This window comes from Amphiura filiformis, chromosome 19 (genome assembly GCF_039555335.1).
Source record: "Amphiura filiformis chromosome 19, Afil_fr2py, whole genome shotgun sequence".
NCBI lineage: Eukaryota > Metazoa > Echinodermata > Ophiuroidea > Amphilepidida > Amphiuridae > Amphiura > Amphiura filiformis.
Genome location: NC_092646.1, coordinates 39,792,455 through 39,808,728, shown reverse-complemented (window position 1 = coordinate 39,808,728; position 16,274 = coordinate 39,792,455). Strand labels below are relative to the sequence as shown.

Here is a 16,274-nt window from a genome sequence, read left to right as displayed (position 1 = left end):
GCCACAAAAGAATGTCAAAGGTCATAAAACATCAATTTGGTGTCTTCTGCTAGTGGTTCAGCCAAAAGCCGTGTAGGCCTATTTAAGACAAAAATAATGCATTTACGTGAATCTGTAATTACAGACAGTATATAAATTAGCTACATGTAGGCCTATTTGAATGGGGCTTCAACTTCGTCGATACTGCCGTTTTCTTGGGTTTTTTTGCCAATTTTTTTCATTAAATTTTTTTATAAAAGTAACAATTTGATTTTTTTTTTCACTTTCGCTGGGATCACTGAATTGGGCTTTGCAACGCGATAGGCCTATATTCAATACTTGTATTTACCTACTGTTATAGCATTAGTCCGATTATTACACAACTTCGCCAGCGTATTCAAGACATCCAATGCAAATAATCACCTAGATTATGACGTAGCATACCGTAAATATGGCGGAGTAGGCCTACTCAAATTCATTCAACAAAAGCATGATTACAAGCTATTGCAATGATGCAATCTACCGCGACAGCTCGTCTCACACACATAACAAATTTAATGCACTATACGATCAAATAGGTTGACGACAACGTTTGATTGAATGCACTGCATTGCGCCATGATTACGGTGAAGGACACCGGTTCAAATCCTTTGTATGGAGCCAATCAATAATTTCACGCACATCCTCTATTATTGCCAAATTATTGCCCGGGATGATTGCACACTGTAAAAGAGCTATTGTTTTGACTATTTGCTTAAAAACGGCACAATACAGATAAAGCAGACGGATTTACTACATGTGGTACATGTATATACATAATAGGGAATGTGTGTGAGTCGAGTATTACCTAATTATAATAGGGGCGTATCCAAAAATGAATTCAAATGTCGAGCCAAAGTGCAGGCCCTATGATATCATTTGAAGACTGAGCCTATTATGATACATCCTCCGTGGAACAGTTTCAAACAAATATAGCTAGGGATCACGGTTGTTTGATGGGATCATTTATTAGATTTTCAAACAAAACATAATGTACAACCAAATTTTAGGCTTAAACCATTTGTAAACAACTAAAAGCGATATCATGCTAATGTATACAGATGCTTTTGAGTCATTCACAACTTTAATTTCCCCTCTTTTACAAAATTAGTCACTTTTATAGCATTTTATAAAGCTTTTTCGGATATAAAATGTGCCTATTAATGACAAAATTGGTGGCGCTATTTACTTGCTGGAAATTACTCTTTTAAGCTTTTAATACAAATAATTCCTTTTATTGTTTGATAAAAATATGTTTATAAAATTTCCCTGTTGCTTGTTTCACCTATTCCAGCTGTTTTAATGGTGGTATTAATCACCTACCTCTTGCAAATAAAGAAATATGATTTAGGATAAATAGCGCCATCAATAGTTTGCATTTAGTTAATAATGAAGCCAATCCTATACACATCAAACAACCGTGGGATTATTGGGGCAGAGGTTATCTTTTGAATCCTCTTAGATGGCTATCATTTTTTTTGGAAGGGGGGGGTCCCAAATTTACAAAAAGTCTGCCTCAATAAAATTGTGCACCCCCTATTTCGGTAACAAAAATTTTATGATCCCAAACCCAAAATTGTATTGAAATCAGTCTTTTTGAATAAAATAACACACTTTCTGTCGTCATCGTGTGACTTCCTACATTTTGGTCATAAAACATTTTATGTTCCCCTCCTATTATTCTTTCCAAGACTTTATGACCCCCATATATTTGGTCCCCCCCCCCTTCGAATTAAATGATATACCTCTTATGACCACTGATGCATATAGGCAAGGACACTCGCGCGAATTGAAAGACTTGTCGCACGCGACAGTTCGTCTCACACACATAACAAATCAAATAGGTTCATTACAACATTTGATTGAATGGATTGAGTTACTCTAAAATGGAACGATAAAAACATGAAAAAAGACACATACAAGATAAAATAATAAAATTATATAAACAATGTTAAAGATAAAATCAAGAAAATAGAGAATAAAATTTCCTCAAATCAGAAAAAAAAAAACCATTGACAGACATCATAATCTGTCAGAAATTACTGCATGAGATTCGAACCATCAATCTTCTCCACAAGTTCTCTTTATCCTCGCACTTTAGTCTAATGCTCTGCTCACTGGGCCACAACGTATCAGGTGAATGATTACCGCATCATCATGAACAAGTTTGTTCGATCTTGTTCATAATTGTATGTGTCGATAGGTTTCACCCTTTAACTACACGTACCCTTAATGATCAGTGATAATAGTCGGCTTTTTACAGGGATGGCGCTCTCTCATTTCCATGAACTCCATAGCGCCATTAGGCGAACGTTTACGGTATATCATGAGCTTTAAAATGGTATATCATTTGACTTCAAACGATATCCAGAAGCGGGTTTATGATTTGTTGAACTCTGTTCCTTCAACAAAATTGTATCTTTTATCGGTTCTACATGCGTCTCTTTTTCCACATTTTTGGTAATAAATATCAAACAGTCATAATTGGCGGTCATTTCAAATCAACCCCCAAGTCAACGAGGTTCAGGAATGTCCTCTCATTGCTAATTGTTGATTATACATACCTAGACAAAATACAATGTTTTGTTATCCACCACTTGAACAGGATTTAGCCAAAGCAAACGAAGACAGCAACTATTCTATAGAAATAGGTAGAAGCGTATTAGCAATAGTATTATTGATTGGTTTAAACAGTGTTTGATGAGATAGTTGTCGCAATGAATTGATTTAACTATGAATACGACCTTCACACACATTTTACACTGTAACTCAGAATACAATTTGCCGAATTTACGGCTCATTCGTAGTGTCCACTCACAAATATCAAAAATATCAATTTTTAATCATTTGCCATAAAATGTGTATTATATCGCGAATTTAAAAAAATCAAAATTATTTGATATCAGAAGGACCTTCTTCGTATTCAGAATGCAATTCGATATGTCTGATGTGCTCTCATGTCCCACAATAAATTTTGTCCAAACGTTCATACCCCAGCCCTTAAAAGATTTTAATATCCGATGCATAATTCATCCGGCGCTGGTCCGGGCCAATGACCTGAAATAAATAAAAGAACATTTAGAACAATAGTTGAGATGCTTAAAAACTGCATGTGTGTCGGTGGATGGATGGGTGGTTGGGGTGTGTGGTGTGGGAGAGGGGTGTTGGTGTTGTGGGGGTGTTGGGGTGTGTGTATAGACATTGTTTTATATATATAATAAAATTATATGAGCATGCGTCGATATAACAACGTTTCATAGGCTACAACCCCAGTAAACACAAAACGTTCTTAAAAGGTTTTAAACAGGTTATAGTTTGGGCTTTTTGGTTTTGGTAAAACATTCTAATAACATTAAATGTCGGGTTATATAAAGGTCATGAAAACGTTTTGGACGTTCTGTATGAAAACACACTACAAAAATATTTTGAAATGTTTTCAAAATGTTATTGAAAAATATTTTCTGCAAACATTTTTTGCCAAATATTTTGTTAACACTTAAATAACGATATGTTAGAATGTTTGCAGTAAGTTATCAAAAATGTTTTTGAATGTTATGAAAATGTTTTATACCCTTTATATAACCCGACAGTTAAACGTTTTCTGGCAACTTTTTCTAACCTTTTGCGAATGATGCCGAAAACATTTTGTGTTTGCTGGGACGTTCGGATCACGAATTGGATGATCACGATCCGTCATTATGGCGGTTTAAACAGCCTTCCGGATTAAAAGTTTAAACTATCTGTCGAATTCAGACAACACGTTTCAATTCAAATAGAAATCAAATATTTCGGGGTATGGTTCACGAAAGATAGGAATAAGTTCGCAAAATCCGGCAAATCAACCCCCATTGCAGTAACAATTTGCCATTTTAAGGCCGATGTGGTACAAAGTAAGGAAAATTGTGGAAGAGGAAAAAAGAAAGAAAGAAATTAAGAAATTAAGAAAGAAAGACAGAAATAAAAAATAAATAAAAAAAATAAATAAAAATAAAAAATATATAAAAAATAAATAAATAAATAAATAAATAAATAAAAGAAAGAAAGAAAGAAAGATAGACAGAAAGAACAGTTTATTTAATCCAAAGTATAATTAAACAAGACAATAAATAAACACAAATTTAGACCAGCATACAACCCAGCTTGTAAAAAAGGAGCAAGTTCTTGAAGTCATAAAAGAAATCAGGAACCACTTATTCCCATTGAACACATCAACATTAGTTTTCTAATGTGTTAGCAACGCGTATTAAAAGTTTAAAAGAAAGCCACAAATCTTTCAAAAATGAAGTGAATTAAAAAAAAATTTGGTTCTTGAATGTAATAACAAAATTCAAACACTATTAACAAAGGTTTTCCTTTGGCTCAGAATATTAACATTTACTAAATAAGAATCCTTGGACGTTTTACCTTTAAGATGCACTGCGAATTTAAAAGATAATTTTGAATTTGGTCAAAACATAGCGTAGCCTAAAAACGATCTTGTTTTCCACGCTTAAAAGGGCATTTCGTAATCCACTGCATCGTCTCCCCCCCTTTCCCCCCCCAAAAGTTGAGATTTTTATATCACTGGAAACCTCTGGCTACATAATGTTTATGTACAAAAAAATTCTTGCAGATTAATTCGTTTAGCAAAGATATCGTGAAAACTGAATTTCGTTCTGGTATACCAGAACGAAATTACAATTACAAATTGCAAGTCAATGGAGCAGTGTAATACACATAATCATGGATAACTTGGAATCGGAATCAACTGAAATTTTGGGAATAAGATTTTTTCGTGGATATCTACTGACAAATGCCATAAAAATGTCACCACGAAATACTCCTTTAAGAACTTGTTTTCTCTTCTAGATAAATTAGGCAATGCTATCAGGATGATCAGATGAACTTATATTGAAACTAGCTTTTAAGCGTTCAATTGGCCGTGACGGATGCAAGAAGATAATAATAAACAATCTAGATAAAAAGCATTATTGTTTAAAGTGTTTGAAGTTTGGTCTATATAGATTACAAATTATTTGTACGTAAACACTAAAAGGTTCCTACTTTTATAATAATTTTATGGACGAAAGAATCTTACAGAGATGATATTTTTATATTTAAAAATAGCTACAATGGATTTCTAGTAATCAGTATAATTTGTTTTTGTCTTCTTGTGTTGAACATAATGTCAAATTTATTATTGGTCAAATATCCTGGTCTTACTAAAATCATTATGACGTCAATATATCACTTAGGGAGTGTTCATAAATACTTGGGGGTGGGAGGGGAGGGGGGAAGTTTGAACCTCGGACATCAACATTTTTTTGATCCCCCCTTAAGGGCTGGGGTATGAGCGACCTTGAAGTTCCGGTATCTGGAGAGGGGAAGCAATGAGTTACCCCAAATCACAGCGGCAGGTATTGACTGGGCCGCCGAGTGCTAATATATATTTATTTTGGAAGGTTCGTGTTTGTTTTAAATTTTGTGGCGTTTTTCCAAAATTTGATATTTTTGGTCATATTTCAAAAAAGCGACATGCCAAAGACAACTCTTTGGGCACATAGTTTGTTATTGTTATTGCAGTTCTTTTCCACATCCCTACGTTAACATTCGATTGGGTGATTTACTAATATTATATATTTTATGACTGCAATTTGGCGTTTTCAATGCGTTTTACACGTATCATGAAATTAACGCAAATATCTAGTCACGCTGCTTTTAGAATTTTTACCTGATCGTCGGCTTTTGCAGGCAACAGAATGCAGATTGGCTCACGATAGATGTCGTATTCCTCTATGTGGTTCACTCATTGATAAAATGAGTTTGCATTCCTTGTAACAACACACACATTGCCGTCTGGAAACCGGGTCTGGTACTGATTTTGGGACAGCCAATAGACTTCAGCGCCGTATCAAATCTCATAAAAACCCCACGACTGACGACTATGTGTTTATGTTTCCCGCACGAAAGTTTGTGTCTACATCTATTACTATACTTCTTTGGAAACGATGACCTTTGACCATTCTTTGTATAACGCCCTGATATGACCTTGATATGTTCGCTTGATTGGGTACGTTATAGCATCCATTTCATTGAGGTGTTAGGACTTGGTCAGTAGATAATACTTGCAGGGATAAAATAGTTTAACATGGTGTGTGAGCATGGTGAAAGACTCATTATTGATTAGGCGCGGACATATTAAAGGCACAGGTCCTTTGCGTGTATAGCAGAAAATTATAATAGAATGTGTGAATAGAATGTTTGGAATTTTGCAACTGAAATACTAACTGCATTCTGCATTATGTATTTATTTATTTATTTAGGCCTATGCCTATTTATTTATTTACTGACTTATTTATTTATTTTATTTATTTGGTATATTAGGTAGTAGGCCTAGTTAGTAATATTCCATGATAGGCCTACGTCGGTTTATTATTGATTGTTGATAACTTGACAACTTGATTGATTGATCGATTGATAGTCATTTCACATTATATTCCTAGTTTATAGGCCAATTTGAATAACATCGTACATTAGATAAATAGACCTATCAGTATTGATTTATTCTATTCAGCAATATCAAGGATTACTATCAAACTTCTCATAGCTGATTGTCAGTTGGCTCAGTGGTAACGCAGTAGGTTTTACAACACCCGAGGTCCCGGGTTCGATTCCCACCTCTGCCTATTTTTTGCAAGGCTGAGAAAAAAATGAAATTTCTGGACTGCAAACTTATTTGGCGCGCGATCTGAGCTGGTCCTTTTCTGGTGGCTGTGTCTGTTACAGGCACACTCCTCTGCATCCAAACCAGGTTCACGCTCATTACACCTCCCTTAAAAGGGTGGATTTTTTATCCCCTCTTTTTATGATGTAGAAGCCACGGTTGTTTGATGGGATCATTTATTAGTGTTTCAAACAAAACATCATGTACAACCAAACTTTAGGCCTGAACAGCTATAATGTGATATCATGCTAATGTATACAGATGCTTTTGAGTCTTCTAAACTTTAATTTTCCCTCTTTTACAAAATTATTCACTTTTATAGCATTTTTATAGCTTTTTTGGATATAAAATGTATCTATTAATGAAAAAATTGGTGGCGCTATTTAGTTACTGGAAATTACTCTTTTAAGCTTTTAATACAAACAACTCCTTTTATTGTTTGCTAAAATGTGTTTATAAAATTTCCTTGTTGCTTGTTTCACCTATTCCAGCTGTTTTATATGATTTAGGATAAATAGCGCCATCTATAGTTTGTATTTAGTTAATAATGAAGCCAATTCTATATACATCAAACAACCGTGAAGCTAAACTGGTGAAATCATACAAAACTGGAATGAAATCGCCCAAAGCTTAAAAAGACATTGGCACCTGTTAGGTTAAAATGGCCAAATATGGAGTTAATTTGATCAGAAACCCATTTACAGGCATCAGCATGGGGGATGATTGTATGGACCATCCCCTATCACAATATAGGGGGGTCTACGCCTATGGTCATTAACTCTGTAACTAAAAATTACCGTTTGGAATTATTACTCATTGGAGTCATAGTGTTACACTCAAATTGTTAAGTGCGCTCATTTTGTTGATTTGAAGCTTGAAAGTACACAATCATGACAAGTGAATACTTAGCATTTGATTTCATGCGCGCGAAAAACTGAATCTTTCTTGATCAACCTTTTTAGGACCCAAAATATTTTTGATCTCCCCATATTTTCCAACCCCCACTAAAGTATTTATGAACACTCCCTTATCTGATGCAAACGATTTTAGAAAATGAGGGAAAGTAGTAGTTCATTCTTTTCGCACACTGAGTGTAAATCGTAAGTGTAACTTGCTTGTCGTTTTGTGGAATCATTATTACATCAATGTAAGTATGAATAGGAAACAAAAAATGGATCGGTTGAACAATCCGTAAAAAGCTGTGATTTTCACGGATTTTCACAGTATAATGTCTCCTAGTGTATTTTAAACAATGAAACTTAATTCTTTTAGAAAGTAACATTTAAAATTAGTATTTGTAAATATTTTACACTACAAATAAATCTATACTGACACTACCTGTAACTACTCAAAAAGAAAAGAAACTGTTGAATTATAGATGTGTGACAACGAAAAACAGAATGTAAAAAACACGTGACTGTGTATTTTTTGATTTTGCTTTCATTAACTTTTTATTTCCAGTAATTTCACAATATCAAAGGAGATCGTCTTTTTCGTAGCCATGCCTAGTACGGACACGTTCATAATCCAAGATGCGGTAATAGGTACGTTGGGCGTTATCGGCAATTTGCTTGTTTTAATAGTATTTGGAAGAAAGAGCGTCCAAAAACCGCCTGCCGTGATCTTAATTTTGGCAATTGCGGTTGGAGATCTGTTGATGAGCGTGATTCTTTTACCGATGGATTTAGGATTGTTTTCAATTAGCAGCATGTGGCACTACAATATATCAGACACTCTTGACAGTGACAATCCGACTGACGATATTGCAACAAGTGCTGATATTGATGTCATAACCGGCATCAACAGTGATAAGTCAAACCCAGGTAGCTTTCTTGGTGATATCTTATGCATGTCTTTATACTGCGTCTTCTACACCATTGAGTTCTACATACTGTTACTACATGGCTTGATAGCCATTAATCGTTGGTGTACGGTTTGCCGCAAAAAAAAGTAAAAAGATGTCACGTAAACTAACCATAATGCTACTAATATTAATTGTACTCATGGGCGCCAGTTTTGGGACCCCACACGGTATTGGTCTACGGTACACCACAACTGATGAGACGTCTTATATGTGCATAGAAACCCATTACCAAACAGGTTTAATGGTACTTGATTGCTGTCTGCTTATTACTGTCTTTGGACTCATAGCGGGGCTTAATCTTTACATGGTTTTATATGTGCGGCGACAGCAAATGCAAGTCCGCAATATTGTAGTTCGTTTTGAGAATACAAGCCAACAAATTCGGGAAGCAGAAGTCAGTGTAAATCAAAACGATCGTAGCACTCAGATAGAAAATTCTCAATGTGATTCAAGACCACAGCCACTCGAAACTGATCACCGAATTGGGAAAGAAGACCATAAAGGAAGTACCACGATCGCAGAAATACACACAGACTCAACTGTGTACCAGCATTTATCGGTACCTAGTACATCTAGTAGACAGCCTCAATCTTCAAGAACTCTACAAAAACCAAATAATTTAGTCAAAACAATAGACTAACAGAATCACTAGGGTCGGTAAACAATCAGCCGTCAGTCATAACAACACTACCGCCACTAGAATCCTCAACTCAGCAAACGAATTCGTCATCAACTCGGCAAGCACCCGCTTTTCATCAAAAAACATTGGGCCAAATGACTAAGATACTTATAATCACTACCACCATATTCGTTTTACTATATCTCCCGTCTCTGATCATTTTTGCAATTTATAGTGATAAAGAAATGGATGCCAAAGTTTACGAAAGCCAACTTATAACTTTGGTTGCTGACATATCGTTGTTAAATCACATAATAAGTCCAGTTATTTATGGAATCATGTCCACAAAATTTCGTATAGAAGTGAAAAAACTCTTTAGTTTTAAGTAAGAAGTATGTTTATGTTTGTTGCATAATCGGAAAGCTCTAGGGTAAGGTTAGGTTAAAATTTGTTATTTCTTAAAGCGCCTGTGCGTTCGTTTTTCTTAGCGTATACAATTCAGCTGAAACGGCAAATTCATTTTTTATTTAAGTTTTGTAGTTTTTTGCCGTAAAGTCATGAAGTTCTGAGAAATATTTCGAAGAAAATTTACCAGATTCGTTTTTGAAACTGCCAAGGGCTTTGGGACAACACAAAAGCCGTATAATTGAAGGCCGAATTAAAAAGACTAGTTTGCGTATGACGTCCTGTCAAGCAGACCAAAAATGCCATACTGCGCAGGTTAGCAACCAATCACGGCGCGACTTTGTCATGACGTCAGACGCAAACTAGTCTTTTTAATTCGGTCTTTAATTATAGTTACATGTAATAAGAAAAAAGTAATTAAGGTTGGTCTGAACCCTGGAATTATGGAAACTTTCGGACCTCGTAACTGCTAAATTATTAGTCTAAAGAATATAAAAAGTATACATTTTTAGAATGGAAATGACTTGATAAATTCATTTGTGAGGTCCAATTTGGGCCAAAATGCTCATTTTTGGAGAAAATTCCAAAAAACAGGTTTTTGGCCCAAATTTTTTCGTGCAACAACGTAAAAAAAAATTATTTGGCCAAAAATTTTTTAAAATTATTTTAAAAACTAGATAAAAATATCTAGGACCCGTATTTTTATTTTTTTGAATTACAAGTACCAAAATCTGAATTTCGATGCTTTCACGATCGTCCGGATTAGCAAATCACTGAATGGGCCTCTAAGTGAAATGTTTGGCGCAATTTGTATTTTGAAGAATTATAAAAGAACACACGAAAGTGCACACTTTAAACCATGTTTTGAAGCTGTGAAGTTGATAGTATGTTTTAATGAAATAAAACATCGTAAATGCAGTTTCAGCAGTTTAGTTTTGCTGTTGTATTGCATGTAAGACTAATGTTAATGACACTTACGATAGTCTCTGAGTTCTCCACGCTTTTGAGAGATTTTTGCCCCAAATTATGCTCCAGGAGTATATAGTTTAACAAATTATATTAAATCTGCTCCTGGAGTATGTTTATGTTTACCCTTCTCGCCTGGCTTTGTAGAAAGTGCTGAGAAGTATTTAACCAGAACCAGAACCATATGAATGAGAATGCTCCAGGATCATGATGTATCATACCAATGTATGATTTTTGAAATACAGCACTGCTTTACTTGCCCATTATAAGTATATAGTTTAACAAATTATATCAAATCTGCTCCTGGAGCATGTTTATGTTGTCTGTAAAATGATGTGAATAAGAATGCTCCAGGAGTATCATACCAATGTCTATTTCTGGAAATACAGTCACTGCTTTGCATGCCCATAAGTATAAAAGCTAAGGTTTTTGATCACCCCTAGAAATTTTTTGCGGTGGTCTTGGCCCAAAGGTCAAAAGCCCCAAAGACCCAAATGTTAATATACGCATTTTGTCATATCTCAGCAAATTCTTCTTCTTCTTCTTCTTCTTCTTCTTCTTCTTCTTCTTCTTTCTTCGGCTCCTTCTTTTTCCTTCTTTTTCCTGGAGCTATCAAAAAGTTTCCCCTTGTGTGTTTATTTGAGTCATTTTCTAGAATCTTTGTCCCCTCCCAGTCAATGACATGATTCCACGATGCCACATGGTCGGTATTGGTCGACATATGCTGTTCTGTGACGGGTTATTTTCTTTTTTTCTGGTCTAATTACGTACGTGATTTTTTCAGTGTCTTTTCTGTTTTCATTCAGTCTTATTTGAAGACCTGAGCGCAAGAAGACCATAAGTCCACTTGGCCCCTCAACATGAATACACTAATGTTGCGTATAGTTTCGTATAGTTTGGTAATATTTAATACATGTTCAGGGGCCAAAACAAAATTTTCACAACCTTTCATGATGGTTTCGCCCTGAACATGTATTAAACATTATAAAACCCTAAAAAACTATATGTAACTTTAGTGTATACATGTTGAGGGGCCAAGTGGACTTACGGTCTTCTTGCGCTCAGGTCTTCATTATATAAATATGCCCACAGGATTGAGAGGAGTCGATATTATCCTTAGGATGCAGATCACATCGTGCAGGCAGCTTTTATGATTTTCTTAAGAGCTCTGGTAACAACGTTTACACATTATTTTTGTGGGACATGAGAGGACATCAGTCATATCGAATTGTATTCTGAAAACGAGGGAAGTCCTTCTGTTTTAAAATATTTTTGAATTTTTGAAATTGGCGATATAATACAAATCCTATTGCAAATTATTAAAAATTGATATTGTTTATATTTGTCATTTTTAACACTCCTCGAAGTAAAGTTTATAAATCTAATGATATGTACTTTTAAGTAGTGTATGTAGCTGGGAGGAAAAGCCAATGATCAGTTGAAAATTTCGTTTTGAAGATATTGATGCACTTTCCCCAAAATACCTCATTGTTTACGTGTTTTGGGGGGAAAATCTAAATATCATTAGATTTAAAAAAATAATTCGAGGACTGTTAAATGTTAAAAATATCAATTTTTTATTTATAATTCGCCATAAATTGTATAATATCGCAAATTCAGAAGGACATTCTTCGTATTCAGAATGTAATTTGATATGTCTGATGTGATCTCATGTCCCATAAAAAATACTGTGCAAATGTCCATACCCCAGCCCATTAAGGGAAGAAAAGTTATCATGATTTTAAACAATTTAATGTAAGATCAAATTTATGTACGAATTTGTGAGATCAATTCAATTAATTTTAAATGAATTATTAGAGTCCAAGGTTTTTTTTCTCTCGAAAGTGCCTACTCATATTAACGCAAGTACTAGTATCACTTAGCTGTTGTTAAGACGAATTGTTAAAGGTCATATATATTGCTCGGACAACATTATATCATTGGCAAGCTAATACAGGGTGTCTCAATAAAAATAGGCCCTGTGGATAGGGGGACAAAATTCATGAAGTGTTGTCTATAGATTGGTGCATAAATTATCCAAATCCGTTCACTCGTCACTGAGATAATTGGGAATTGGGAAACTACAAATAGACTCATTTTTGGACCTTTCCAATGGGACAATACACATTAACAATAATGTGCTGCATTGTAGTTTAGAATGGAAGAAATTAATGAAGTTAATGGTTGACTAAGTATTGTTTGTCGAAGCTGCCAAAAAGATCGATTTTCATTATCTAAATCAATAATATATTATTGAAAAATAACACCTTGATGTTTTGCAAAACTTCATACTTTGAAACCTTGCTTGACTTATTAATAATGAGTTACGTACGTTTTACAAAATTGATGTTGTTTCATCCCTCTTTACAACATAACTCGAGAACCACAGGACCTACGAAAGTCTATCTGTAATATCAATGCAATTTTTTCCAAAGCTCACAACCGTTTGCAATATGATGTGAACTACCAAATCGCAATAGTTTGAAATAGTGTCAAACCTTAACTCCCAGTGTTGCTAGGTAGGAGATAATTGATCAGCAACTATGCCTCGTTTCTGTTATTGATGTTGTTTATCACCATCAATACCTTTAGCTGGACATTTCAATTTGAGGGAACCTATTTTTCTTGAATCACATATTTCTGCAACTTCAATATAAAGTTCAGCCCTACTGTTGGTTGACAAATGTATAAAGAGCGACATCTTCACGATTTTTTTGTGGGACCTGAGAGCACATCAGATATATCGAAATGCATTTTGAAAACGAGGAATGTTCTTCTGATATAATGCCATTTTATGGCAAATGATTAATAATTGATATTTTTGAAATTTACCAGTCCTCGAAGTAAATTGTATAAATTTAATGATATGTACGACGAAAAGCCGTTTATCATCTGAACATTTTTACCTTTCATATTTAAGATAAAGATTTTTTTCCCAAATAAAAAAAACACAGAAACAATTGGGTCTTTTTGGGGGAAAATCGATTGAAGGTCGGCTTTTCATCCCAGCTACATACAATAAGTACATATCATTAGATTTGTGAAGTTAACTTCGAGCATGGTTAAATATTAAAAATACAAAAAACATCAAATTTTAGTAATTTGCCATAAAATGTGTGTTATACCGCGAATTTAAAAACAACAACAACAACATTGATATAAGAAGGACATTCCTCGTATTCAGAATGATATTCGATATGTCTGATGTGCTCTCAGGTCCTACAAAAATACTTTGCAAACGTTGCTATCCGAACCCTTGACCCAAAGAGAAAAGTGTGAAAATCATTATTCGGGAGATTGATTGATTGATTTTCAACTCCTATTCAACAACACTTGGCGTTTCCTTTTATTTCTCTTATTATAAACTATACATTATTGTTACTGTGTATTACCCCATTGGAATGGTCCAAAATGTGTCTATTTGTACAAACTTAATTATCTCAGTGACGCGTGAACGGATTTGGATCATTTTTGCACCAATGTTAAGCAGACACTTCATGGGTTTTGAATCTTTAAGAAATTTTTTATTTTACTGCCGATATTTTAAGTTATGCACCATGTTCCATAGGGCCTATTTTTATTGAGACACCCTGTATTACGAGGACAATGAAAATTACTCTTTTTTTGAGAAAATAAGACGTTTAAAATTGATATTCCGCAAAAACCAACTTAAGCGATGAGTTCCTTCGAACGAGACAGATTTGACCAAGAAAAAAGTTGACGTCATGAAATGACTGTGCCTGCTTTGTGAGAAAGGACTATAAATATTCTCAATGCACAGAACGTGTACTTGTGTTGTTCACGGAAAAAAACTACACATTTAATGGTTTGATGTGCTCTCATGTCCCATAAAAAATACTGTGCAAATATCCATACCCAAGCCCTTAAGGGAAGAAAAGTTATCATGATTTTAAACAATAATGTAAGATCAAATTTATGTACGAATTTGTGAGATCATTTCAATTAATTTTAACTGAATTATTAGAGTCCAAGGTTTCTTTCTCTCTCGAAAGTGCCTACTCATATTGACGCAAGTACTAGTATCACTTATCTGTTGTTAAGACGAATTGTTAAAGGTCATTTATATTGCTCGGACAACATCATATCATTGGCAAGCTAATATTATGAGGACAATGAAAATTACTCTTTTTTGAGAAAATAAGACGTTTAAAATTGATATTCCGCAAAAACCAACTTAAGCGATGAGTTCCTTCGAACGAGATTTGACCAAGAAAAAAGTTGACGTCATGAAATGACTGTGCCTGCTTTGCGAGAAAGGACTATAAACATTTTCAATGCACAGAACGTATACTGTTGTTGTTCACAGAAAAAAAAACACACATTTAATGGTTTTTTTATATTTTTATAAAAAACAAACGCTTCTTTTTTTATATAATGGTCATTATTGAGATATTACATACGGCAAGAAGTATTTGGGCTAAAAAATACAAAAAATAATTTGAGCTTAGAGTTTCAGCGTGATCAATCTGAGACTACCATATAAACCGTGTTAAGTCCACAAACTCATTTATCTGATTTCCCTGTGCTATATTGCAATACTATAGTTATTATAGTTTCAGTTGGATGAAATATTAAAAAGCAAACACATATTAACAATACTGTGTGACGCTTTGTTTCCCAAATGAGAACAATAGTCTGCATATTGTTATGCAGAATTGTTATGGTAAACAATAGCACAACTCATTGTTGCTAATGTCCAACTTGTCAAACTGATTGTGATTGTATGATGAGAGCACGGTAGCCCGCTGCCTTGAAAATTAATTTTGCTTCATCAAACGGGGGAAGATCACGTACGAGCCGGAAATTTACCCACACAATTTCTCTTTTTTCAGGAGAAAATATACGCATAAAATTGCAACGAGTGTCAACTTGTAATGTAATAATTATTCTCTTCGTATAGAGATATACTTGTTTTTGCAATAGACCTACCCTTTAAGGTTTGCAACATTTAGATTTCCATGCAGGGGCCGAGGGAGTTTAGGTCGGGCTATTTTTTCATGTTATTTTGTGATTTATTTTGTCGCAAACATGAAGGGGGACTTTCATATCATGTTTACTTCTCATTGTTTATTTGTTTTATTCTAAAAGGTGAATTTATTATCCCTACAACAGAATAGGTTATTTATTTAGTCAATTGTGTGATATTCTTTTTATCTCGACTTATCCCCCCCCCCTTGCAAATGGGAAAAATCAATGCCCTCACTCAAAAATAATGGTGCGTCCCTATATACGTAAATTGGTGGGTGATTAAAGGCACTATGACGTAAACACATAGCTTATGATGAATATTTACATTTCAGTTTTTAGTAAATAAGGGGAAAGTAGTAGTTCATTCTGTACACACTGAGCGTGGATCTAAAGTGTTGCTTGTCGTTTTCACCAGTGTAAGTATTATTTTACATATTCGTATAATTAAACAGTATTCTTTAAGAAAGTGATATTATAAACATTGATGTTGAATTTCTTTGTATTTTGTTTTTGTTTTTATTATGGAAATAAAGATTCATTCATTCATTCATTCATTCATTCATTCATTCATTTATTCATTCATTCATTCATTCATAAACTATAATTTTACAAATATTTTACACTACAAATTCGATACTGACACTACATGTAACGACTAAAAATTATAGAAATGACAGATCGAGTTCAGGCGAAGTATTATGGAACACGTG

General features: G+C 34.2%; 1 protein-coding gene across 1 annotated transcript in view; it reads right to left on the bottom strand.

Moving 5' to 3' along the window:
* Nucleotides 1–2,279: 2,279 nt before the first annotated feature.
* The window catches only part of LOC140140722 (arginine-binding periplasmic protein-like), a 31,935-nt gene continuing 17,940 nt past the window's right edge, over nt 2,280–16,274 (bottom strand). The window contains exon 7 of the mRNA XM_072162474.1: nt 2,280–3,075. Within this exon, the coding sequence (XP_072018575.1) occupies nt 3,029–3,075 (47 nt within the window). The 3' untranslated portion in view covers nt 2,280–3,028. The remainder of the gene's footprint in view (nt 3,076–16,274) is intronic.